This window comes from Gallus gallus, chromosome 14 (assembly GCF_016699485.2).
Source record: "Gallus gallus isolate bGalGal1 chromosome 14, bGalGal1.mat.broiler.GRCg7b, whole genome shotgun sequence".
In the NCBI taxonomy this organism is placed as follows: domain Eukaryota; kingdom Metazoa; phylum Chordata; class Aves; order Galliformes; family Phasianidae; genus Gallus; species Gallus gallus.
This window is the reverse complement of record NC_052545.1, coordinates 2725687-2752793: the sequence shown is the minus strand read 5'-3', so window position 1 is coordinate 2752793 and position 27107 is coordinate 2725687. Positions and strand designations below refer to the sequence as shown.

Sequence of the window (27107 nt, the reverse complement as noted above, 5' to 3'; positions counted from 1 at the left end):
TCCCAGGGCAGACCTCCGGGTGAGTCCCTGCAATGGGCCAGCGGGGAGAGGAAGGAGCTGGCTGAGACTCTGTGAACGAGTGCTGAGGTTCTGTTGTATTTTCCTGCTTCCAACTGTTTGTTTACCAGCACGTTGGAGAGCGGTGATCTCTCTTCCTTGTGCCTTATTGAGAAGCTCAGCTGTGAAACAACTAAATGAACCATCCCTTTTTATTAGCCTTTGGACTTAGCAGAGGAGCAATCAGTTAATGGCTGACCAGTTTCTGAAGATGCAAGAAGCTAAGCACATTACAAGTGCTAAGTATTACTATTTCCCTGCAATGTTTTATTTTTCCCTCTGAATATTCAGTTTAAATAACCTTTCCAATTACATTATCCAATTTCATGCGCTCTGCTCGGATTAGAAGTGGTGCTGCTTACAACTGCCTCACCTCCATGGTTTCCAAGTCTCTGTAAACCTCCTGACCTTTGCCTCCTGGTCCTGGGCTGAAACACCCTTCGCTCTGGGTCCAGCATCCACCCCAGTTTTGCTTTGGCTTCTTAAAATCAAATGCATCCACATTGCTTCCCCACAGGCACGTCGACATCTGGTTCCTCTCTCTTGGCGTGTTTATTTTTCTTTCTTAATGGAGGAGCATTTCACAACCTTTCCCCTTCTTCCAGCTAAATTGGATCCTGGATAAGCTGTCTCCTCCCACTCACTGCGTCTCCCTTGGGTGCCTGCTGCTGTTTTGATTTCTTCTTCAGGAAAGAGGAAACGATCAGCCCCAGGTGGGGCTTGGTGCCCCAGTGCCACATGTGCCATCCTCTCCTGGAGACCTGCAGCCATGTGCAGCAGCGGTTGTGTGGGAAATAGGATTGGCTCAGAGCTATGCCCACCATGGACACAGGTTGGGGGCAGCTGTGCCCCTGATCTCCTGAGCCCTTACCGCCCATCCCATTGCACCCTGAGCCACGCGGTGTTCCTTCGGCTGTCCTTCAGGAGCAGTGCTCACCCCATGAGGCTGGAGGAGGCTGTGGAGCAGCACAGGGGCTGTGAGCTGTCAGCACTTGAAGGATGTCTCACACATTGGGGCTGAGACGTTTCTGAGATTTCCCAGACAGAGATGTGTGTGTGTGAACCTTGGTGTGGGTGTAGTATTGTTACAGCCAGAATGATCTAAGGTATAATTGAGGTACGGTTTGTATGGAGAGGTAATACCTCTTATTGCAACACCTGAGACAGCTGGAAGAAAAATTACATGAGCTTTTGAGCACAAGCATTGAGGTGTCCCACCACATCCATGAAGATGAGGGTGAACCCAATGGAGGATGCTGCCATGGGGTGAACCCCAGCATCGGGCTGGGAGCCACGAGGCGAGCGGGGTGGGAGGAAGCGTGGTGTTGTGTGGAGGCTGAGCACTTCTTTTCACAGCTGGAAACACCGAAGAACGTGACAGGGCCAGAGGAGAGCCCTCTGAGATGAGCAACACAGCACAGAGACAGCACTTGTGCAGCTTAATGGAATAGATGGACCAGGAGAGAAGAGCTCATTAGAAAAGAGCACTGCCCAGTGAGGAGGGGAGAGGATATAAACCACAAGAAAGCTGCTAAAGGAGAGAAATGGAAATCTTTTAGTCTCAGAGAAAGCAAAGATGGAGTACATTAATGAGCTCCTTAATGGCAAGGCAAGTAAAGGTGAGTAGCAAATGGCTATTTGCAGACGGCCAAACATTGTGTGAAAAAAGAAGTGGTGGTGGTGGGCGAGAAGTGATGAGCACCTGGAGGAGCAGCAGTGCACCCATGTCACTCACGTTCCCATTGAGTTATTAAATAGCCACACATATCCAAAGCCAGAGACTTGGCAGGCTTTTCACATTGCTCTGCAGGGACAGAGGAGTCGCAGAGGGTGGGAAATGGGCTCTTTGACACCTCATTTGTGCCAAAATGAAGGGTAGAAAACAAGAGTGAAAACTGGCATCCTGCTTGGTGGTGAAAATCCCCATTCCCAATACTTCTGTGTCATCTTCTTGCACAGAGGAAACTGTGTCCAGAAAACTGGACTCTGGATCAGATGGTTCCACTTCATTAAGTGCTGGGGTGGGGTGAGATGTGGGAATGAGCGTGGCCTCTGTTCCTGGACTTAAGAAAGGTTTTTGCAGTGAATGAATTCAGTTCCTGATAAAATCACTGGCGTGATGAAGCTCTACGTTTGCAGTGCCCAAGGGTTGGTGAGCCGGGCTCAGCGCTGGGCTGAGGGTCTCCTGCTTTCTGATGATCCTATGGAGGACACCGTGTAGCCACTGCAGAGCTCTCAAGGTAACATTTGGGTAACTTTTGCCTACCTTCTGGTGATGGTAGTGATCTGGCCAAGAGCACAATGACACAAAGGAGATGGGAAAAGAGGGACATGAGTAAATCCAAGTGAAGCCAAAGTGCTTCAAGCTGAGGAGAAGGCAGCTTCACTGCCTTCTGGGCCTTGGGGCATTGGTTGGCAGCAGTGATTTGGTGCAGAAGGAAAAGAAAGGTGCCATAGAGCTCTTCCCTAAGGAACAATTTTGTCTCTAGACAGGACCCATTCACACTCTGTATGTGTTTAAGGTAATTCTGGGTTATTTCCCAGATAACCCCTGAAGCTCCTCCTGCTGTAACCCCATGCCCCCATGTGCACAGCTCCCTGCTCACCTGAAGCCAGCAGCGGGCTCAGGTGCAGGGCTGGGGATGGGCATTGGAGAAGGAGGCAGCCACCAGCCCCACGTTCCTGCCCATGGGCGCTGTGCATCACAAACACTCCACGTTCCTGCCCATGGGCACTGTGCGTCACAAATGCTTTGGAATGCATGGACAAAACCGGTGTGCGCTGGGGCAGGTGAGTGCCTGCAGGGCTCAGATGGTGCATGTCTGTATGGAGATACATTTCGGTCCTAATTCGTAGGCTCTTAAAAACTGCCCAGGCTGTGGATGCAGCACTGGGTGGGCTCTCTTGCTGACTGCAGACAGGAGTGAGGGTTGAGCTATGGGTGCTGTGGCTCTGGTTCACCTCCCAACAAGAAAGTGGCTTGTCTGAGATGCTGGGAAAAGGGTCAGCAAGTCACTTTTTGCTCTTACCTCGATTTTGCCCTTAAAAAACAGTGTTTTAAACAACAGCCACTTTGTGGACATGGAAAGAATACGTTTGTTTATGGCCCTGGGGCTGTCAGCATCATCCTACAGGGAGCAGCAGAGCCATCACAGAGAGGGAGTTCCATATGGTGGCTGTAGGTATAGGGTGGGCTGGGAGGAGGCAATGGGATGGGGAGAACTGAAGTGTGACAGTGAGAAGCAGAGAGCAGGGGCACGTGGGCACCAGAAACCCTAGGAGGTGGTGGTGGAACTGTGAGCTCTGGCCAGAGAGGAGGTTTGCAGGAGTGACTCAGAGCAGAAATGGCAACAGATCCCTCAGCTCCTTTTCTCTGTTTCATCACCACGGGGAAGCAACAGCTCGCTCCCAAAAAGTCCTCTCCAAGCAGCTCTGCTGAATGCCATGGTTGGCCTCTCCAGAGTCGCCACCTGCACAGCTGCTCCTGCCTGGATCGCCTCTCGCTGCCCTTCAGCCCTCTCCCTCCCTTCCCGACTCTTCCCTTTGTTTCTCTCTGCGGTAGCAGAGCCCAGGCTGACAGAGGTGGAGGTGAGGAACTCTGTGCCCTCAGTGCTGTCACCAGCAGTGTGATCGTGTTCTGTGCTGGCTGCCAGCTCTCTGCTCCCCAAAGGACAGAGAAGGCTTTCCCTTGGCCTCCCTTCCTCCACACTCTGATGTTGTGCCTCCTCCTTTCTGCTTGGTGAGGAGCCCTCCAGTTTCTTTGGATGGCACTGGGGCAGTGCCTTGGCCAAGCAGGGCATCATCTGTAGAAGCAGCTGGGGAGCTTCAGTGGTTGAACAGAAGGCAAAGCAAGAAAAGCACCCAACAGCTGGCAGGTGGTGACATTTTCCCTGTGCTTTCGGAGCAGTCTGTAAAGTACGTGCCTCTGGGGAATGAGGAGTGCCATAAACAGAGCTTCCCAGGCCCCATCCTGCAGAACCCAAGTCGGTTCCTGCATGGGGCAGTGGCTTTGGGGGTAGTGGGACTCTTTCCCTTTTCTTGCCTGGCTTATTTCAGCTCATCCCTCAGCTGAAGGATGCAGACTGGCGCTGGCAGGACTGTACCCTGTCATGGAGGCATGAGGCTGGAGTGTGCTTTGCAGCACAGCCACCGCATTGTCACCTGCTGGTCATCCAGAGCCCCCCGAAGCTCCACGGCATGCCCCACTGCACAGGGCTCTGCATGTGCAGGTGCCTCCCCTCGGAGCCAGAAGGACACGGATATTTTCTAATCCTCTTTTTCTCTAGCTGCAGTTTGCATTTGGGAAGTGTTTAATTTTGAAAGGCCAGTGCTGCTGTATCATATATCCCGCATTGGTCTCTGTTGGTTTGTGACCGGAGAAGTCCTGGTGTGAAAACAGAATTGGGCTTTGATTTCATCTGCACCTGCTGTTTTATGCCACTAACAACTTTGCTTTCCTATAGCAGCTTTTATTCTAGGAGCTAAACAGGCTTCACAGACAGGCAATTAATTAATTGAGCCTCCCCCGCCAGCCTGCGCCCTCAGCACCACAAGGAAGTGTTGTACAGAGGAGGGAAGAGAGGCAGAGAGGGGCAAAATGACTCTGCTGTGTACAGGGCACACTGCTGCTGTGTCCAGCACCCCATCTTGCTGACCTCCTGCTCCTCCAGGAGGCACTGAGGGCTTCCAAAGGAAGCTGCTTGAGGCTGGAGGGTTTGCTTTGGCACAGCTGGGATTTGGGGACTGACTTGTGGCATCGTGGGACAATGGAGGGGTGATGCTCAGCTTTCCACATCCTGCTCACAGACTGCACATTGTAGGGAGGATGTCAGGCACCTGGAGGAGAAGGAGAAATGTGTCTTTCCTTATGCAGAGTGAATGTATTCCTGGAGAAATTGCCTGCCTTTTATTATGAAACCCGGCTAATGGGTTGTTGTCTACACAAATAACCATGGGGAACGAACTCGCGCGCTTCCCAGCCTGCTCCGTGTCTTCCCAGCTCAGCTCATTTCTGAACAAACATAACCTTTTGCAAGAATACCTGTCAAAATCACTTTGAAATATTGAAATAACAGGATGGGATGTAGTTTGCTGCTGGGCCCTAGTGCTCGTTTGTCAGGACTAAGGAATTCCATCCAAAGAGACTTGTGAGCAGGATGCAATGGAAAGGCCCCGGGAAGCAGCAGGGCTCTGAAGGGCTGTGTTTGGGATGTTTGTCACCTTGTTGCGCTTCCTTGCTGGGATCCCATGTGCTCACTGGGGGAGCAAAGTGCTCCCTGTTTCTAATCTGGCCCACCTCTGTATCAGCTGTGGGATGAGGCATGGGGGCATGAGCCAATAAGGGCAAAGTGGTGTCTCTCTGCAGCATGGTCTGAATGCATCCCTCCTTCCACTGCACTGAGTGAGTAGGGCATTGTCAGTGTGTATTTTAGAGATGGGACAAGATGCTGTTGAGGCTCTGACAGGCATTGTACAGCAGTGGTTGAAGAGGATGTGGCTGCTTGGGTGGACACCGGACCTGAAGCACTGTCCTCTTCTCTCCAGCCTTGGAGACCCCAGGGTGCCCATCTCCAAAGCCACTCACAGCAGTGGGAGCCCAGCTGGCCTGTGGGCAGTGCCGGGGCTGCAGGCAGGAGGTGCTGTGCGCTCTGCCCAATGCTGCTGTAAGTTGGGGTTATTTTAAGTGGGTAAATCCCTGTGTGTTGGGTGCTGGCAGTCTCAAGAGAGCAATGCAAGGGCCCTCAGGCCCACTGTGGTTGTTTTCAGTCTGGAGAATCTGTAAATGCTTATCGTCTTCTCCATTGGCAAAACCACTCCTCAGTGCTGTCCTCTGGACAGCAGCAGGAGGATTTCTGCACTAACTCATCACCACCTCCCTCTACTATGAGGAGAGATTAACGATACCTTCTGATTTTCAGGAGAAATCCCATTGCTTGTTGGCACCTGCTCGACAAAGAGCCTTTCCCTTCTCATCCCCTTTTCTGTTCCCACCATTCCCAGCAGTGACAGCATCCCACCTGGAATAGCATGGCTGATTTGCTTTTCTGGGTACATGCAATTGGAATTGATCAGAACTTGGACACAGGCAGTGGTTGGGAGAAACCAAAACCATAGAGAAACCCAAACGCTCCCCACCCCCACCAAAAATATCTCCTCCACCAACCAACCAATGAGCCAATCAACCAACCAACCAACAAAAAAAGTCCTTCAATCCAAACTCCATCTCTTTCTCTAAAATCCATGATTAAAACCTGGTACAAACATGTGAATATAGAGATATATATATATATATTTTTAGTAGATGTAGTATTGTTTTTTTTTTCTCCTCTCTCTTTCTCATTATACAGCAAACATTGCAAATATAGAAATTTTCTCTGTACAATTAACGACTTCGGTTTACAATGCAATGTGTGGTAAAACCTCTCAGTGAGTGAAAATGTGAACGGGCCTTCAACTGGGTGAAAGTCTAAACTGGAAGACTCCGTTTGCAAAAACAGCCCAAAGGATGGATCTCCTTCTGGTCTCTTTTTGGTTTTTTGTTGCTGTTTTTGTTGCTGTTGATTTTTGGAAGGGTAGGAAGAAAGAACACAAACTGTTCACAAAGAATCCACAAAATCACGGAATAGGGACTCATGCAATGCAGTACTGGGGAACACCAGACCTCCGCTCTCTGCCCGCTGCTCCTCTTTCTTTTCATATTTGATTTTTTCTTTTTTTTTTTTTCCTTTTTTTTTAAAAAAAAAAGTCAGAATGAAACGAAACTTTTTATTTTTTCACTCCACAGTTTGTTTTGTAAAGTTTGTGTTCAGATTTGGTGTGTGTCTCACCAATGTGAGGACGTTTCAATATCTCGCTTTATATATTATATAGAATATGTATAGATTTTTCATAATTTGTTCTCTATCTTTATTGTTTTGTTTATGATCTTTTTTTTTTTCTTTGTTTGTTTGTTTCAAAGACTGTCTGAATAAAAATAGCTGCTGCGGATTTCTTTTGGTCCAGTTACTTTAAGTCACGAGTTGTGTGAGGACTCAGGACTTTTGCTGGGCAGAGACGCCCTTCCAGTAGTCTAAGATGTCGTGAAGATCCTCGTCTTTGGCAAACTGGACCTTTTTGCGCAGGGCATGGCCGGCTGCCATATATTCCTCCTCGTCTTTGTGCCGCTTGCGGTTGAGTTTGAAGCGTTCCCAGATGCTGTGCGATGGTTTGCAGGTGTACTCTGGGCTGGAGGTGTAGCTCAGGTTGTGGTATTGCGGCGAGAGCTGGGAATAGGCCAGGTCTCTGGGGCGAGGCCGGGTCAGAGGCTCCAGGATGGAAGGCTTTCGCCCCGCCATGCTGTCGTGCTGCTCCCCTTGGTGCGAGCCAGGGTATGAGTGCCGGTGTTCGCTGTACTGCCGGATCTTCTCCGCCTCTGCCCGCAGGATGGCCGCGGCCGGTGTCACAGTGAGGATGGTGTCGGTGGTGGGGGACGTCTTCTCGATGTATTTGGCTTCTGATTTGTGGCCCGATCCCTCGGAGCGGTAGGACCTGGGGCTCCGTATGGAGCCACTGGAAGAAGTGCTGGAGCGTTTGGGGGCTGCCTCCATGCTGTGGTGTCGCTGGAGGGGGTGGTTGTAGCTTTCCTTGTAGACAGGGGAGAGGAATCCGTGCTTGCTGGGGATCTGCTCTGATAAGAGCACCAGCTGAGGCTCCACTGTGGAGACTGCCCCCGATTTCACCCCTTGGAAGGAGGTGGACTCAGATTTCAAGGCATCGATGCAGTTGTTGATGATCTGGTTCACCTTGTCCACCTCCTTGGCAATGGTGGAGATCTCAGCCACGGAGCTCTGGGTGTCCGGTGCCAGAGACAGCTCGCAGTCTCTCCTCTCTGGCTGCTCCCCTGTCCTCACCTCCATGTAGTTGCCTTTGGTGGCCTTGGGGGTCTCACTGCTGTCAATGAGCTTGTACTGCTCAACCTCACCAGCAGAAGGCAGGTAGGGGATGCGGGTCACGGTCTCCCCACCCAGCATCTGTCCCTGGGACAACTGGGTGATGCTGGTGGTCTCCATTTCTGGCCCATACTTCAGTTCAATGATGGTCTTCTTCATGCCGCTGGCAGCCTTTTTGTGCTTCTCCTCCTGCTGGCGTCTCTTTCGGAGACAATAATAGACAACACCCAGGACGATCACCATGCCAAAAAGACAGCCCAGGATTGTCATGATGTAATGAGTGGCAGTGGAAGGAGTGGGCACCGGCTCCTTTCGGTTGGGTCTGGTGGGCGTGATGGTGACACAGGTGTGGTTGTACTTGGAGTATTGGTGGACGGAGACCACACAGTAGGTGTAATCTCTTTGTGCTACTAGGTTGCTCACGGTGATGTTCTCCTCCTTCTTCCTGAGCTTGGTGATCATGGAGGAGAAACCGTTTTCAAACTGGGAGAGGATATACATCTTGCTGAAGGGGTAGGGGATCTGTACGGTGAGGACAGCCGAGTTGTGGTTAAGGTGCTTCACTTGGATGTTCGGCCGCACCTCCGTCTCACCGATGGGCGTGAAGAGGGAGAACTGTGGGGTGGTGCCATCACCAGAGGAGCACTCCTCCTCGGAGCACGGGCTTTCAGAGGGCACTGTGGTCACTTGGTACCGGGGAGGGATAAAACGAGGGATCACAGTGTAGGAACCACCGGTGCAAAGGGAAGAGAGCATGCTCAGAGCATTGCGGTAGCCAGTCCGGCCTTGGCCTAACAAGTAGTAGCCCGTGTAGTCTGGTGGGGAGTCACACTGCATCCGATCGTACGTGCGTGTCATGTTGGTGAAGGCCTCCAGCCATTGCAGGAAGCCAAGGAGCTCGCAGGAGCAGTAGAAGGGGTTGCTGTAGAGTTCACAGACAGAGAGCTTGTTTAAGCCCCTAAAAGTGTTGCTGTCAAGTCTCTGGATCCTGTTCATGGACAGGTCAATGTTCACTATGTTGGGACACTCCCAGAAGGCATTGGGGGTGACGGACTCAATGAGGTTGGCCTGGAGATAGAGGTACTCCAGCTTCCCCAGACCCCGGAGGATGCCCTCGGTGAGGTTCCTCAGGCGGTTGTAACCCAGCTGCAGCACCTGGAGGTTGAACTGTCCTGAAAAGGCACCGTCCTCGATGTAGGAGATCTCGTTCTTCGTCAGGTTGAGGTATGTCAGGTTGCCAAAGCGGCTGAGCGAGGCGTACTGCACGCTCTTGATCTTGTTGTCGTTCAGCCGCAAGTCCACGATGGTGCTGTTGATTTGCTGGGGGATGGACTCGTAGGGGGGCTGATTTTGGCTGCAGATGGCCAGCCAGACAAAACCCTTGTCCCCCTCGATGAGCCAGCAGTCTGCCCGCACCCCGCCAGTGTGCAGGAGAGAGACGGCTGCCACGCACATGCAGAAGGCTGACGTCGCAGCCCACCGGCGACCTGCCATCTGGAAGGGTGGCATGGAGAAGGGGTTCCTGGTCTGCTGGAAGCAGGGGGAGAGGCAGGGGCCGGGAAGACGTGGGTTAGAGCTCCTTCGGCAACTTCATTTGTCTCTCTCTTCTCCTCATGGCTTGGAGCTGCGGGGGGAAGTGTCCGTGGTGAATGTGGACCTCGGTGCCCAAGGGGCTCGGCAGCCACCGGCCAGGGGCTGCTCTCAAGGCCTGGGTGGCTGAGGCTGGTCCTGCATCACCAGGTCTCTGGCATCTCGGGGAGGGAGTCATGAATTTGGACGCCCGTGCCAAGGAGTATCTTTGGCTCAGAGACAAGCCTTCCTCTCACTTTCTATAGTACATCTCCTTGTTTTCTTTCTGCTGCCCATCATGATGCTGGTCCCCATCTCCACGTGCCTCTGTGGGGCTGGCTGTCCTTGCTTGGTTCCTCAGTTCACCTGCTCAAAACAAAACAAAACGCAAGCTAAACACGAGGACAGACGATCCATGCTTAGCCATGCACCCAACTACCCTCTGTAATGTTAGGTGCTTGCCTTCTAAATCTGGCTGCCAGCATGCCAGGGGACTTTTGCTAATCTGGGCATAGCCAACAGTGTTTGGCATCACTAAGGCAGGTGGTCATCAACTGCTGACATCATCCTCCTTTGAGTGCATTGTCCAGTGTTACATTTTAGGCAGGGGAGAGAACAACGTGCATCCAGGGCAACATTCGTCTGACCTATTTAAGTGTCTACCTTCAGAGGAGAGGAGTGGTGCCCCAGAAGTGTCTGTTCCTCTCTGCTGAGAGCAGATGAAGTCTAGACAACTCACTCTGATGTAGATTTGATGCTGCAATGTTTTGCTGAGGGGAATCCTGACTGTCTCGCATGCTGGTGTGTGCAGTAGCACTGCCCACAGAGGGGGATGCTGATTGAGGACACCGTGTCTTCCTGACTGCATTGCTGTGTAGCATCTAGGATAAAGCCCAGCATCAAGTACCTGTACAAGTTTCTGGGAACCTGAACAGTAGTTTCAGGACACTGCTTGACTACAAGACACACTAAGTTGATTGACCATCATCCAATTTCCTTGTCCATTGTTGGGGCTTATTGCCTGTCTTCAGGACCTCTCTCTCCCTCCTGAGTGAAATGATGCAGAGGTGCGGAGGACCCTCAAACTTTCAGTGTATAATGTAAGTATTTGCAGAAGAAGAGACAAGACCTTCCCTCCCCAGACAGAAACAGCCTCTGGAGAACCAGGAAGAATCTTCACTGGGCATGCACCAATGAGGAAAGAAGCCTATGAGGCCAGCAGCCTCACTTACCAATGAAAAACTCATTCCTGATTTACATTTTCCATTGAATTATTCCTGTATTTTTCCACTAAATATAAATATCCATTAGAAACATGGCAGCATGATTGAGTTTCCATTACATGACTAACAAGACCAGCTCTCACATCAGCTCTTGCATCAGCTTCAAATCCTTGGAGCCAGCGAGGAAGGGGAGGAGGACTGTTTACCTCACTGATGGGGAGACATGGGCTGCAGTGCTGGGCTGAGAGCCATCTGCCATCACACCCCTCCCAGAACCGGGCAACTCAGTTAATCTCTCTGCTCTCCAATCTCCTCTTTGGTACCACAAGATAATGATGATGTATCACAGGGCTGCAGGAGACTGAGTGAGAGTGCCCCAAGTTCCTCTTGCTGGGATGGAAGTCCCAGCAGATGCACTGCTCCCTCCAGCTGGGAGTAGAGCTCTGGATGTCCCCGTTGTTCTCTGCCACAGGGGCCAGCCTGGTCTCCAGCTCCTCTGATTGCCTCCCATGAGGTGAACACTGCCTGTAAAGATGCTGGAGAAGGGCAGAGATGGGTAGTCCTGGCCTACCGAGCCATCAGAAACAGATTGCCACAGTTGTCCCCTGAGGATAGTGCTTTCTTGGCATCTTGGCATATTCTCTTCAGGAGGCACTCATTCTTTCCCTTCTAACTCCCATTTTGACTCAACCAACAGCTGTCTTTCCAAGCTGGTGTTTGAAATTGCTCTGCAAAGACAAACCAGCTTTTTCCATGTCATGTCGCTGGGGAAGCTACAGCCCGCAGCCCATTGGAAGGCATGAGGTAATGGACCAGGACCATCCTGTGAGCAAAGAGCAGAGACGAGACCTTCCATGGACCTTGCCAGGCTGGTCCTCATAGCCTTCTCATCATCCATGTGCCTCTTTCATCTAATTGGAGGTGTCTGGGATGAGGAAGAGTGACCGTGACTCAAACACATTCAATAAGGCTCCCGCTGTGTGTTTTCTCTTCTTTCCTGTATAATGCCTATCAGATGAGTCCTTTCCAACAACAGAAAGGAGGAAAGACATTTTATCAGCAGCCCGAGTTTAATTTCAGCTCATTAAAGCAAGCAATTTGCTGGTTTATTTGCTTTGCAAAGTGTGAATAAAATGACGGCATTAAGGAGATGTAAGAGGGGCTAATCTCCCTTTTTATGAGATTGCCGGGACAAGACTGGGGAGTGGAGAAGTGGTCTTGTTGCTTTACACAGAGGAGATAATTGTTCATCTTGTTGGTTTCTGAAAAAACTCCTTCCCAGCATCGTGGGTGTGTGTGGGTGCGCACCTGCGTGTGCACAACGTCAGCCAGATGTGAGCATCCCACGAGGCAGGCTGGGAGTGTGGGTTCCTGGCTCATATCTCCCTACCAGCAGGGGAGAGGGGGAGAGGCCCCCCTGCATCTTCTCCACAGAATGGAGAAAAATCACAAAGGAAAGCTGAGGTTTTAGGCCCTCCTGCCTGCTCAATTTGTCTTTGCCCAGCTGTTCTGGCTTTATTCTCCTGGTAACCCAATGACACACCACTTATCCTGGTCCTCAAACCATCCACAGAGCTGCCTGGGAAAAGCTGGGGACAAACTTTTGACTTTGAAGTGAAAAAACAACAGAAAAGTGGAGATTTTGGGGGTTCATCTTTGCTGATTATGGAAGAAGGAAAAGAGAGGAATGAAGCTGGTATGGAACAACAGGAGTAGATTTGAAACAATTAAATATATAGTGGAGAGATGCTGTATCCTGGCCCCATGCTGACACTGACCGCAGTGCGTACCCACTGGGATGCCCTGCAGCACGTATTCAAGAGTCACCTGTGCACTGCGGACACTGCTGTGCTTTTCCTTTTGCTTTCACAGGGCAGCACTGTGGCCCTGGCCAGCTGAGATGATGTCAGACTTACATGGCCTTTGGATGCCAGCATGTGGGCAGAAAGAACTTCCTTGCTCCTAGCTGCTCCTACACATCTCCTCTGATCTGCAGTACCCCTACCGGAGCCCAGATCCGTGCTTTGCCTTGCTGACCCCCAACTCTGCCCTGTGATGCTCTCCTGCAGTAACCTCCCGTGTTTCTCCAACTCAGCAGCGTTGAGTTTGTGATATCTGTGAAGCTGCAGCCTGCACAGGATGAATAGCAACGACCCAATCCTGGCTGCAAATACACAGCAAAGGAAGTAAAAAGCAAAGCTGTGATTCCAAAAACCAGCGCAGGCTGGCTGGTAAGTTTTTGCTTCCATCTCCCAACTAATGGCATCTCAGTAAATTAAACCAGAGCAGCAGCTGCAAGGAAGCAAACAAAGCAGCCGTGGGGGCTGGGTTGAGGGAAGGAGAGCTGGGCTGCACATATAATGCCGCCCTGGCACTCAATTCCTATTTTTGTTATTCTACTGAATGAGTTATTTCAAATTGTGGATTAGATTTACTGAGGGAAGGCGAAGAGCCAGATCAACATGCGTGCGTGTGCGTGCGTGTGCACACATCCACACCACCGTGCTCCCCTCCTTGGCAACTCTGCATCTCCATAACTTCATTCTCCCCAGCTGTTCCATCTCCATCTGGCCACGTTTCAGCGCCTCTTAGATCTTCTTTCACAGTCGCTCAGGTCATTTTCTCAGTAAATGAAGGAGCCCTGCTACAAAGAGAGACATAGCGAAATGGGAGCGATACATTACAAACGATAAATGTTTAATCACCCAAAGAGGTGGGGAGGGAAAATTTGGCTAACAGGCACCAAATGTTAAAATGAACCTTGGCTCTTCATTATGTGTAAAATAATCCAAGGAGACAGCTCTAGGATGGTGGAGAAAACATTTATTAGTGATGAAGGCTCCCCTAAATGGCTTGACGTCCATTCTGTGTGCGTCAGGTGCGGAGTGAAGGCTTCCAGGCAGGTTTCTCTGCTCATTCGTATTCCTGGCGTTTGCTACATGCCTCCTGCCGGGCGATGGTGGTTAGCATCACCGTGCTGAATAATAAAGATGTCCAGGCCTGTAAAACCCAAGTTCGTCTTCCATCCAGAGGCCCCGGGACTAATATTGTCTCCACAGATAGGGTTTAGGCAGCACATTGTGCATCCCAACCTTATTCCCAGACACCTCGCAGAGTTAGATAATAGAGCTCTCCAGTCAATTGTACTCTCTTCTGCTAGTATTTATTATTTAAGAAAAATAGACAAGGGAGAAGAAAGAGATTTTTTTTTCCACTGGGGTTTGAAGAAAGATGAAGACGGAATAAAGAAAAGAGGTAAAGTGGGCTGAGAAAGAGGTAGCCAACATCACATACAGGACAATGTTTAATGAGACCTGGTGAGGTCATGGACTAGATAGCAAATAGCCAGGTGGAAAGGATGGGGAAGGGAGCGCTTTTTGGGGGTAGGCTGGGGAAAACAAACGGAAATCCCACACTTTGTGTCTATACAGGGAGGGAAACCCCTCCGCTGGGTCACCCCCAGCTCCTGCTGTGACTTGCCTTGGGCACGGCCCCCGCTGCTGCCTGGCATGGGCTTCCATAGGAGACAGCTGACTCTGCAGCTGATTGTGTGGGGAGTTCGTCAGCAAAATGGATTTCTGGTAAAAAATGCACTTTCTGCAAAATCAGACCTTTGGCTGAAAAGCAGTGGTGCTTCTTGGAGGTTTTCCATTGCAATACCTGACTGTGGGCCAGTTTAACTGCAAACTGTGGGCATCGTGTGTGTCTGATGGGTGCCATAGTTCGAAGCTGTGGTGCCTGCACCCCTGCACTGGTTGCACTGAGGCCAGCACTGCCATCTGGAAGCAGTCAAATCAAGCCTGTTCACCTGAACATCTTTAAGGAGCCTCTTTTGCTCTATGGCAGAGCAAATTCTGGGTTAAAGTGACAGTGTTTTCAAGGCAGGGCAGATCTTAGGACTTCGTGAAAGATGGATAATCTGCTTTCCATTCAGCTGCAGTCCGAAGTCATTTGCATCCATCTCAGGCTGCTTAGCTTCCAGGGTCTATTGAGATGACAACCCTATCTCATACTGCTGTGGGCCACTGAGCAAAATTCTCTGCTGAGTTTAAGTAAATGCATAAATGATCTTCCTGGTGAACAACCTCTTAAGCCCAGCTGGTTACCTGTGCATTAAAGCAGCCTTCTGAAATATCAGCACGGGCGGACGAAATGTCAGCCCCAGCCTGTGACAGCACGGTTGATCCCTCAAAGAGCCGAGGAGAGCAATTAGAGGGGAAAAAGTTGGAGGGAGGTGAAGAGGAGAGAGATTTTAGGGGATGGAGAGAACTGAGAGCTCTAATCAGGTAGAACAGTTGTAATAAGGAAAGTGTGTTTCTGTGGGAGAGCGTATTTACTTGAGGTTTTCTCTCGAAATAATCAGCCTGAATCACAGCTTTATTATGGGATAGGTGTGGTGACGTCAGGCTGGGGGGGGGGAAACAGAGTGCTGGTGTGGAAGGAGGACTCCCATTTCCCTCCAGTAAATAGTGCTGAGGATCAAAGTGTGCTTTCCCAGAGCTGATGCAATGGGGGGAGCCCGCCCTGCGTGGGGAGGTGATGCTTCTGGTGTCCCTCCATGCCGGCAAGCTGAACTGTGCCTTGTGCCTGCATTGTCATCCTCGCTCAGATCTTTATTGCTGTGTGAAAGAGGGTTTTACTGCTTTCTGTCATTAATTTATTTTTCCAGGAAGCTCACATAACCCTTCGTGTCCCGGGTGGGAAGAGCCACTTTTATAGAGAATGGAGTCTGGTGGTGGATCAGTGAAAGCATTCGCTTGTTAAAATGACTTCCAGGGGTGCTTGCTCTGACTGTTGGTACTTTTTAGGTTGTATTTTCAAAAGCACTCTTCCCTTTCTGTCCCTCTCTTCCCTTGTGGAGGACCTCATGCCAAAACCGTGGGTCTCTGGGCAGTGCCCAGCCCAGCAGCAGCTTCCAGGCAGACAGTGCTGCTGAGTGCTGACAGATGGACAAGAAAACATGCAGCACACACCGGACTTCTTGCTGCCAGCCTGCTATAATCCCCTGGTAGGTACATAGAACCTCACCTTTCCATCTGTAGGTGTCTGTCTGCACACAGGAATTGCCATGGCTGTGCTGTAAGCAAACAACTCTGCTCGCCTCATGTTATCTTGTTCACCTTAAAGTTGGTTCTGCTTCTCCTGTTGGGTGCCTGGGGCTGAACCCTCTGGCTGTCTGGTTTTGGAAGGGGGACTGTGCCCAGATATAGCAATATCTGGCAAGACCCAGTGCCCTACAGGCCTAATTTTAGCTCCCTGCTGCAGGCTGGCTTCCTGTCGTGGGCCAGGAGGAGGTTAATGATCATCTGGGCAGCTCTCCAAATCCAATGTAATGTTTATTCAGGGTAACAGCATTGCAGAGCAGACCAAGCATGACCCCTTTCCACACACATCTTACCCGGCACGGCCCTGCTTCTGCACATGGAGCAGCTCAGGTTTGTCAGCTCTTGGAGGACGGACCCTCTTCTCCTTCCCTAGATCAAAATAGGTCCTGTACAACCCTGCCCATGTCCTCACCTCCTAAACCAAACAGGTGCTGTGTTTCTAGAGAAAAACACTGTAACAGGTTGCACATCTATGATGGTAATGGAAGTAGACACTCAAACAACCCCCTGCTAAAACTTTATGGGATGCTCCTGACCTGATCCCTCTGGCCAGGAATCACTAGCAGTCTGCAAATACACCCTGGACACAGTTGCTGTAGAACAGCCCGTGTCTCTGAGGCATCACTTCCAGGTGCTTGTTGTGCACACGCTATGGATAGGATTATATGTTAGAATTGGCACTCAGGGGAGACAGTAATGGCTTAGAGGCCACATGGGTAGCTCAGTCTGATGTGGCTAAAAGCAATTAAGTTCATATATAATGCTGCCAAGGGCAAAGGGCAAACCCTACAGACCAAAGAACATTTCCTAAGTGCACAGCATGCCTTCATCTGGCACTCAAAGCACAAACCCTCCTGCCACAATCACCTCCGTTTGCAGGAAGGCAGGGTGTTCAGCTTCACTGCACCCCACAGTGCTTGGAGGAGCTGGAGACAAGGGATATGTGTCCCTGTTTGGTGGGCCTGTATGTTCCACTTGTGTGCACAGCTGGTTTTGGGGTCTGAGAGGTTGCAGATTGACATATGAGGTGAGGAGGGATAGGATGTAACAGTGGCTATACCCTCTGACAGAGGGCAGAGCCCATGGGATGTGTTTATTCACCTCAGCTGTTGTTTATTCATCCCAGCTGCTGTTGAAGAGCTTAATTTCAGCCATGAACTTACAGCATTTTCCTCCCTACAGTGCAGCCCCTGCAGTTACTGTGCCATCCTTTTGACACAACACGAGCAGACGTGCAATGGACTCAGTGCCAGGGATACCCCATGCCAGCACGCAGTGAGCATGCTGTTTGCTTGGGGCTGTACATGGGCTCCCCTCGGGGCTCCATGAAGGGTTTGTGTATGAGCCATAAGACCTGGGGGTTTGGGAAGTGCTGTGCTGGGGGAATGCTTCTCTTCTAGCACCGAGCACTTGCAGATGCATGTGGCCAACAACGGAGCCTTTGCTGCTTCCCTGGGGGTGCAGAAAAGATTTGTACATGTTGCCAAAAGTGTTTTCTGAGAGCTCTGAGTTGCTGGTACTGGTTTCACTGATAGCTGAAAAACAGTAGCACATGCAAGCTTCCCAGGCATGCTCCAAGAGGCACCATGAGAACACCAATTTAATAGGGTCCCTGGAGAGTGCTAGGATGTGCTTCCTCCTACCTGAAACACTTGGGATGATGGCTGGGCAGCCAGATGGCTGTATTCGTGTGGAGCTGTTATTAATGTTTCATCTGATTGTGTTTACAACATGGTTAATGTGGCTTCTAGGTTCCCCAGCAGGTTTATGTTAAATCTAAACAGAACAACGATACAGCTCTACTGGGGGCTTGACTGGTGAAACTGGGTGTTAGCTGATCTGCTGCTGAAGCATGCCCATGCACTCATGGGAATAAGCAAAGCCCATTGTTATCTATAGAGGATGCTCAGCCACAGGCAAGAGTGACCATTGGGTCTCCTATGTGGTGTCAGCAGGCCTCGAACCCAGCAAATGGCCTTACCCAAAAACGTGTGGGTAGAAGCAGAGAACTGTGGGGAAATTAGTTATGTATATAAGCTGTGCTCCAAAGAGATGCTGTTGCGGCTTGACCATAGTTAATGCCTAACTGCTGGTGGAGGGGCAGCAGAAGAAGCTGTTGGTGCATTGGCAGGGCTTGTGGCATGTGAAAGCCCTTCCTCAGCATCATGCCTGCTCCTCAGCAGTGTCTGTGGTCACAGTCTGAGCCACTGCGTTTTCCCTTCTCATTTGTAGACCTACAAAAGATGTGGTGAGTAAAAAGGCAAACTTCAGAGAGTACAAGACAATAGAAGCAGGGAGCTCTGCCAGGACTTGGATTGCCTGTCCTTTTCATAAACATTTCATGTGGAGGTTACCCAAGTTGAAAAAACAAGTGAACCCAGAACACCCACCCTCTCTGGAGGAATTGAGTTTATCGTTAATAATCTACTGCTAAAAGGGTAACATCTGTTTTGGACAAACTGTAATGAGATTTAAACCCCAGGTGGAGGGAGGACTTCACAGTAATAAATGACTTTCTGTATGTCTAAATAGTTTTAATTTTTTTTTTCTGGCAGAAATGGCTGCTTTTCACCTCAGGCTTCTTTTTGCCAGCTCTTTTTGTTTAATGATTGCTATTAATTTCCAGGGTGGCAGATGGATTCGAGCCTGGTGTAGTCTGAAATGAGGAAAAACAGCCCAGGAAGGTGTGAGCTTGCCATGAACGTGAGCATGGGTTGCCCGTGTCTTGGTGGGATGCCACATGTGTTTGCTTTCTGGGGGAACTATTGCTTCTTGGTAGCTGCTCCCCACCCCGGGGATCCTCAAGCATTTCTCCCTTTCCTTCGGGTAGGAAAGGGAATTGGCTCTCATGGTCACTGCTGGTAGTGCTGCTGGTTTAGACCTTGATACATCAAAGCTGCTGATTTCAGCAAGGCTTTGGGAGGAATTCAAACCAGCACTTAAGCACTAAAGTGCTTTGCTAAATCCAAGCTGAAGTGAGCTGGAGAGCAGCACATGGTCCCCAAAACATGGAAAGGAGCTCGCTGCATTGGCTGGGTGATGCCCATTGCTGCTGCTGCCAGGGGATGGGGATTCCTCCTTGGGCATGAAATGCAGGCTTCAGTGCTTTTCCCAGGTAGCTGTGATTTGTATGGTGTGGGATGCTCTAAATGTGAAATCCTCTGCAGATGGAGACAAGTGGCTGCTGTTAAATCCAGTGACCCACGTTGCAAGTTCCTAATGCCCAAAAAGGCATTTTCTGAGTCTTTCTGACACCATCTCCCCAAGGAGAAGGCTGATGAAGAGATAATCCCAATTAGTGCTTCAGTGTGCTGATGTGTCCTGCCTTCCTTTTCCCATGTTGGAGGAGTATCCCCAGGCCCAGCCCAGGATCTGGGCATGCAGGGTGGCTGGAGGAGGGCCACAAAAAGAAGCTGGTGATGCACCACCACGTGGCGGTGCTCCAGGATGGGAGGATGGGGGAAGGAGGGAGGGCTTCTACTGCCTGGGGTGAGCCCCAGCGATGGAGGGAAGGGCGTAGAGATAGAAAGTGTAGCATCTCAGGTGATGCAGATAATCTCCCTTAATCTCCTGCTCAAAATAACCCAAAGTCAAGTAAAGGAGGGATTATATGGCCTAAGCCACTGTTATCGCCAGGGTGTAACAGACTTAGGTTGCATCTGAAGGGCTGCCAAGGAGGAAGAGGAGTGCAGCAAATGCTGGCCTGCTGGCAACGCCTCACTGTGAGGGTGCCTGGGAAGGCTGGAGACCCTGCGGTGGTCCAAGGAGAGCAGGAAAGGTGGCTGCCTGCAGCCTCAGAGGCCTGTTTGGGGACCTGGTCCCAGGTGTGTCTAACAGCATGGAGATGATGCAGTCTTTTACACCTTGGCATTGGTAATAGTTTTATTCTTAGCATGGGAGTCAAAGTACTTCTTACCTGTTAATTATTCTAATGGGAGAAGCCATCTGACTCAGCTCTACAGCTGAGAAACTGAGCCCCTGGAGAGGTAAACAGCCCATCAGGTGCTGCAGCAAGGTGGGCAGTCCTTGCTCTCCCATCACCCAACTCCATCATTTCTATTTTTATTGGAATTTGCCTTACACACCCTTGGCTGCACGCTCATGGTAGCTATGAGGCACTTTGTGAGCATCTCCTACCCTTTGCTAGAAAGTCACACCCAGGCTCAGCTGCTGTGCTGCTGCCAGCTGCCAGCAAGGGCTGAGTTGCAGGGCCCTATCCATCAGCTCCTGGTGATGCCTATGAGATAGCAGCACAGAGACAGTGTGAAGTGGCATTGCCCTGGGGAGGGAGCGAAGCGTGTTCATTTTAATGAGCTTGTCCATGCCTAAAGGAGAGAGAAAGTGAGAGAGGCCAACCTGGTTTAATAAACTCCAGCATGCAGATTTAATCAGATGGATCATTGTTCCTTGCACAGGGATGAATATATTAAAAAAAAAAAAGATTCAAACTTTTCCCCTTTGTTTTTCATTTGTATTATGTGCTGTGGTGTGATAAAACATTCTGAGGCCAGCTCGCAAGCCAATAAAGGAGATGGTGGAGGAGAGGGGTGAGGCTGGGCTCACAGGGAGGGCTGCAGCATGCTGAGCCCCTGGGAAGATGTGTGTCTGGGCTATGAGCTGCCATCAGCACCTTTTCAGACCTCCAGCCCTAAATTCCAGCAGTGCAGTAACGTTGTGGCTTGAGGTATGAATGTTAGGAGCTACCTGGTGATAAAGCCTAGCAAACCTGGCATCTGCACCCTGCTGTGCCACTCCACGCTTCTGCCCTTGCAGAATGGTGGCCCTGTGTGCAGCATGAAGCAGTATGCAGGCGTAGGGTTGTGTCAGTGCATGCACTGGGAGGACACGGCCGTGGCTTGAGTGTCTTGCCCTGTGGGTGTGCATAAAGCCAGCTTAGGCCAAAGAGTATTTTGTGCTAAATCCTGGTTGGACTACCTGGAGCTGTGCTGTCGCCTTCCTCTGGGATGATTGCCCTGAAGTGCAGCATTGACCTGTCCATGAAAATGTCACTTACAGCCATTTGGTGTTAAAAATTCAAATCTTTGCCTTCTGGCACACCCCCACATTACTGCTTCATTACTTTATCCATTACTGGGCATGAGCGCTAATAAATAATCCCACTTTCATTCCTACTGTTGTTTAAGTGGTCATTAATTGTGGTTTATATGCTGTCTTTGTATATTTGTGTACGACAGCTTCTTCATGATTCCATGATTAACCGTGATTGATTGCGTATTTTAAAATCAATTAAAAGTTTTGCCACTGAAAGGTAGAGTCTTTAGCAGCAACGCTCCAAGACGTTGCCATTTGTAATGGAGCTGTTGTAGTGCTGGCTTCCATTAGCGCGGCACACAGTGATCTTTTTTTGTCCGGATCTATGCAAACACGTGTGTGAGTGAGTGTGCACACGCTTGTGTCTTTTTTGAACGAGTTACAGCTAGAAGAGAGGAGGTGGTTTCTCTCAAGGTTCTGGATCACATAGGGTGGGTGATTTCATGGCCAGCCAGGTATTGCCAACTCCCTTCCCTAAGAGCTGAGTGCAAGTCTTGTGTCCCACAGTGCAAGATTTCCGTGCTGGTGTGAGAGCACTGTGCCTTAGCCAGCTCTTTACCAATTAGATAGCTGCCAATGTGCTCGGCTGAATGGGGCCACCAAGAGGGGTGCGCATCCTTCTGAACTGCTGTTTCAGTGAGCGTGTCTGTGCCTTGTGGGGGTGCATAACTATGCAGTGTATGGTTGTGGTAGTGATACAATGCTGATGTGATGGAGGAGGAGATGTGGCTGCTGCCCGAGCATCAGGGCATGTGCTGGAGCACAGATCTCTCCACTTCATAACACCAGTGCTGGTATTGTATCAGACCTCAGCTCATCGTACTGCTGCTGAGCTGGGAAAATGTGTCCAGCACCACAGCAGGAGGAGAAGAGGTTAACACTGCTTTCTTCGTGCTCTGTGCCTTCTCCTGTAAATCTCAATCTAGCATGCGTGCCAGGGTGCCTCTGCCCAATGCATTGAATCAGGGGGGAGGACACCATGTAGATCTTGCACAGCTTCTTGGAGGTGGGAGGAAGCAAAATCCCTGGGAGTCAGAGGGAAACAGGGCCCTATTTACTGATTTGTTTTTTTCCCCTCTTCCCCCTTTCTCCCCCAGCATCCCAGCTGCACCCAGGAGTGCCCGTGAGGGGAGATCACCAATCTGGTTAAGTGATGGGGGAAGGGCTCTGTGCAAGCCCTGGAATGGGACGGTTCAGTCGTATTAACTCTCCTGCTTGCGTTGATGTTAATGAAATAAAGAAATACGATGGTTCCAGACTTTTAAACTTCGTATAGCTCCATTTGCATAATGGCCACTGCTACCCTGAACAGGAACTGATCTGTCGAAAAATATTGTTCCAGCCCTCTATCATTCAGCTCAATGGAAGGCGCAGATTGGCCCACAGGGGCTGTTTTTTGCTGATGGAATGGAGTATGCCTCGCGCCGAACATAAAAAGCTAAAATTAGGACTCAATTCAATATTGTAAAAAAGAAATTGGTTAAAAGTTATAGATCAATAACTGTTAACGTGACTCTATTTTTCAGGCAGGTCATGTTTACTGCTGCTGGTGATGGCTCCTTCCCACCTGCTGACGGCACTCTGCTGTCCCTTTGGAGCAGTCTGTCGTGGCTCAGCCATCCTGAGCAACCCTGTGAGCTCGCTGCAAACTCTGGAGTTGGTCATGAATGTTTGCTGCGCTGTGAAAGGCCGTGCATGGCTGCACCCAGCTCCAGGGCTCTTCTCCACCTTCCTGCGTGACACCTGGCATCGAGCGGTGAGTGATGCTGGCAGCGTCCCTCTGAGATGGACCGTGCCTCACACCTCAGTGCCCCAGATCCCCAGTGCTCAGTGCCCAAGAGCAACTCTTCTTGATGCCCTTGATCGCCGCCCTCTGCTCCTCCGTGCCCTCTATCTCTGCTTCTTGCTTACCTACATCTCAGCTCCTTGATTACCAACACCTCTGCTCCTCCATGCCCTGCATCTCTGATTCTCCTCATCCTGGCTCTCTGTTCCTTGATGATCTAGATCTCTGCTCTTTGATGCCCTAGATTTACACTTATCAGTGCCCTAGATCTCTGCCTGCTGCAAAGACTGCTCCTCTCCCAGCGGACGATTCTTGCACTACTTCCACCAATCTGAGAGTAACTGGATGCTTTCACCCCTGGCTCTTGGTCTTGGTGTGTGTTCGTCCTGTCTGCTACAGCAAGGTAAGCATCTCTTCCTCCGCTGTGTGTATTTAAACCATGGTGCCCACAAGCAAAGACTGTATCTCTCAGCAGCATTGTGTGTTTGGGGTGCACAGCCCCAGATAACGGGGATGGGGAGCAGGGAGCTGGCTGAGCATTGTGAGCCAGCGTGGTGATGGTCCTTCTGCCCCCAGTCACCTTGGGCTTGCCTCTGACAGCTCATTACAGCTAGTCTTTGATCACTTGCCTCTCCCCCTCTCTGTACTTGGAAATGCTGGAGAGCTTTCCTGACTGATATTATCAAAAAGGACGTTTTTATTTCCAAAATATACAGTGTAATTAGAACTGCAAAGGAAGAGAGCAGCCAGTCCATTAAAAACACCCGCTCTGCGACAGTCTCTGTCCTGACCCTGTGGGGACTGGGAACAAAAGACTGCTGGGTTTGGGGGAAAACAGGGCTGTTTCCCAAATAATGGGAGCACCCCTCAGGTCCCAGCCAAGAAGGGTTCTTCCACTGCATGGGAAGGCTTTGCTGTGGAAATGCTGTCACTCACAGCTGAACATGTTTTGCTGAATTGGGACCCACTGGAAGCATGGATTGAATAGCTTCAACCAGCAACGCCGAGACCCTCACCTAACCCATCACCATGCAAATACACCTTCTGATGGAGTGATCTCACCCACTGCCACACACAGCGTTGCTAGCATATTTCCAGCTTTGCAGGGCCCTCTCCCACAGGCAGCTCCATCCTATGGGGTGGGAGGGCAGCGCTTCCCCTCTGCCAGCTGCTGGCCATGGGCAGGCACTGCCCCACAGATACCCAGCTCCTGTCCTTCCCACCTCTACAGCTGCCCCAGGAAACAGCTGACTTCTTAAAAATTGATGGGGTTCATTTCCTGCCTCTATGCACTTAAAGCATCAGCTCTGCCACTACCAGCAACGTCCACATTAATTACTATCATCACGCAAGTACCTTTGTGTGCGCTGCCTTGCCTGGAGAGTCTGTCCCAGCAGTGACCTGCATTTTGCTCCCCTCGAGACCTTGCCCATGGCTGAGGTTTCCAGAGCTGCTGCATGCACAGCAACAAAGCTGGGATAGCCCCAGAGCAGGAGAGGCAGCAGGAGGGGTTTGCACACAGATCCAGGCTCAGAGGTTCACCTGGTGCTTGGCACTCTCCTTCCCCTCCTCCCTGTGACCTATTGAGCAGCAACACCCCGAGACTGTGTGGAGTCCCCACATTGAGTGCCCTCAGCTCTAAGCCCCAGGGTGCAACCTTCAGCATTCCACCACTGAGTCCCTCCAAACAGAAATTTTCAGTTTCCAAGGAAAAAAAAAATATGGTCGTGGAAAAACACCCAGCTCACTCAAACAGAGCTGCTGGGTTGGGGCCTGGCCATGCTGGTCTGCTTTTCAGTGCCCTGTGGACTGCAGAAAATTATGAATTCTTTTTTTTTCTTGCATAAAATTATGATTATCCTGTGTTTAACACAAGCATGTCTTAGACCGTGAAATGACTTGCATGAGAGAGATAAAACACTGGAAATTAAGAGGAAGCAGGAGCCAGCAACTGAAAAGATCATTGGAAAAGCCTGTTCAGCATGGACCAAAGAGCTCCAGCCCAGGTGTCATATACAGCCTCATCAAAGCCCGACCAAGAGTGTCTTCTGAGTACGTGAACCAACCAAAATGAGGATTTAGAGGAGACTGACAAGCACTGGAGAACACATCCAGAAAACTCCATCGCTTCCTTTTCCTATTCACCTAAAAGTCCCAAAAGGCCTGCAGGCAATTGGTAACAGTTCCTCAGAAAGAGGTCTGGGAATTATAGAGGGTCATGAGCTGAACATGAGCTATCAGTGTCGCATCAAGAGGCACAGTGCCCCGGGAGATGCGAGCAGCAGCACGGCCTACCCAGGCTCACCACATCATCTCTCTTGCCATTCAGTGCTTCTGAGGTCTGCACTGGAGCAAATTTTGGTGTCGGCAGCTCATGTCAGAAGGGAGGCAGCAACACTGCAGTCAGCATGCAGGGAACAGTGAGAATGATCAGAGGTCTACAAGACATGACCTACAAAGAAAGATTGAAAGAACTGGGTTATTTAGCCTAAAAGAGATGATGGGAGAAGAGATGTGATAACAGTCTTCAAGTGCTTAAAAGGCTGCTGCCAAGGGGAAGAGAATAATCTGCTCTTTATGTCCATGGTGGACAGGACAAGAAATAATCGGCTTAAATTACAGCAAGAGAAATCAGGTTAGACACCGGGACAAAACCGGAGAGGCTGAAGCTGGGCAGAGAACAGCAGCAGAGCTCTTGGAGGCAGAGGGGTTCTGTTGGGTTGGGATCGCCGTGGGGAGAGGCCGATGTGCTTCCGTGTCCCTGCAGTGCCTTTGACACGAGGTTTGGTGTTGCTGCATTTCCCAAAGCAAGGTCACGCTGCAGCAATCACTGCTGGGGGGAGGAATCCCAGCCACTTTGTCTTGTGAGAACTTCCACGACAGCGAAACATGACTCTGTGGCAAATTGAGGGCACCAGTCGACATTTTTCTTGCAGTGAAAAAAGACTTGAAAATGGATCTATTTTTTTTCCCATCTATTTCGGCCATCCTATTGCAACACAAACAGAGCAGAGTGCCCCAGCAGTGCCCCATGGGTATTGCTGAAATGACATAGTCCAAACGAAACCTGTTTGATAACGTCCTTGCTGAAAACATCAGTGAACTCAATCTCTTCCCTTCCAAACAATTAGATGGAGTTGAAGCACCATTTTCTGAGTGAGGAGATTACCCTGAGGTGTTTTCCAATTGGCTCAGAGGGTTCTTGCTACCTGAGAGGCAAAAACAAAAGGGAAGGCACGCGCTTGTCCAAGAGCAGCACTGCTTCCGCTGGCAGCGCGGTGCTGCTGAGTGCGCACTGCTGGCCAAAGATTGAGAGATGCTGTGTTCTCAGGAGAGATGATGATTACCACCGGATTCCAAGAGCAATCCTTTATTTCAAAACCTGCCTCCTAATTCATTTTATATTTACCCATAAAATGTTGGCCAAGGTTTCTGAGAGCTGCGGTCTTTTGGAAAGGCCAAGTCTCCAGCGGAGCTGACTCAGCAGAAGCTCTCCTGATTGAAGCAGTGCCTGTGTGAGTTTGTACCACCCCTGGGCAGGGATGGAAACAGAGGAGCTGGGCTCTCCCTGGCTTTGTTTTCTGCAAGGAGCAAAGCTTGCTGCTGGCCTGCGGGGCCGGGAAGGGGGCTGGCAAAGTGCAGAATTCTCCCTGCTTGTTTCCCCCCTGCTGTGCATCCCAACTTTTGTTCACTTGCAGTTTAGTATATCTGAGGTGAGAATCAAAAGAAAGAAGAAAAAGGAAGGAAAAAAAAAAAAAAGAAATCCCTGTAAGTAATTAGTTTTCAGCCTTTCTGCCCAGCATCAAGGAAGGATGCAGAAAATACCCAGCTTATTAAAACATCCCCCTGCTTCCACCCAGGACGCTCTGGGACAGGCGTGCCTTGCCTGGGGACAGCCATCCCAGCTCCCTCCCACACCACAATGGGAGCACACTGGGACTTGGACTAATTCTAACATAGCCCCTGGTGTCAAGACTGTTTCTGCCTTCCTTTTCCCATGTTGCTGATTGCCTTAGTTGTTCCCCTGGCTCCTGGGCACGATGGTAATGCCTCTCCTGTCTGTATTTGTGGGGCAGTGGTGTCCCAGGCAGCTCTTGCTTGGGAGATGAGGTCTCCTCTGCAGAGCCTGGCCTTCATCCTTACGTTATTGTGGGCCCTCCTCATCCAAGGTCTGGGAAGAGAAGAATGTGATACTGCAGACTGCTGTGGTGTCCTATCCCAGGTGGACCAAGCTTCCTTTGCTTCATGGAAAAATTCATGTTAGGATGAAGGAAAAATCAGAGGACTGCTGAAAGTTGCCCATCTCATACCTTGGAGAGGAGCTGCTTCTGATATCTCTTACAAGGTGTTTGAGTGGTGGCCAGGCTATGAAATACAGCCAAAGCTG

General features: G+C 50.4%; 1 protein-coding gene across 5 annotated transcripts in view; it reads right to left on the bottom strand.

Moving 5' to 3' along the window:
- Window positions 1–6328: 6328 nt before the first annotated feature.
- The window catches only part of ELFN1 (extracellular leucine rich repeat and fibronectin type III domain containing 1), an 86863-nt gene continuing 66084 nt past the window's right edge, over window positions 6329–27107 (bottom strand). For 4 of the 5 annotated variants that reach the window (XM_040647847.2, XM_015294341.4, XM_040647848.2 and 1 more), the window contains one exon: window positions 6329–9920. In XM_040647847.2, coding sequence (XP_040503781.1) covers window positions 7089–9494 — 2406 coding nt within the window. In that variant the 5' untranslated portion in view covers window positions 9495–9920 and the 3' untranslated portion in view covers window positions 6329–7088. Of the gene's footprint in view, window positions 9921–13212; window positions 26429–27107 lie in introns of all 5 variants that reach the window. The other variant, XM_046900993.1, reaches the window with a different exon arrangement.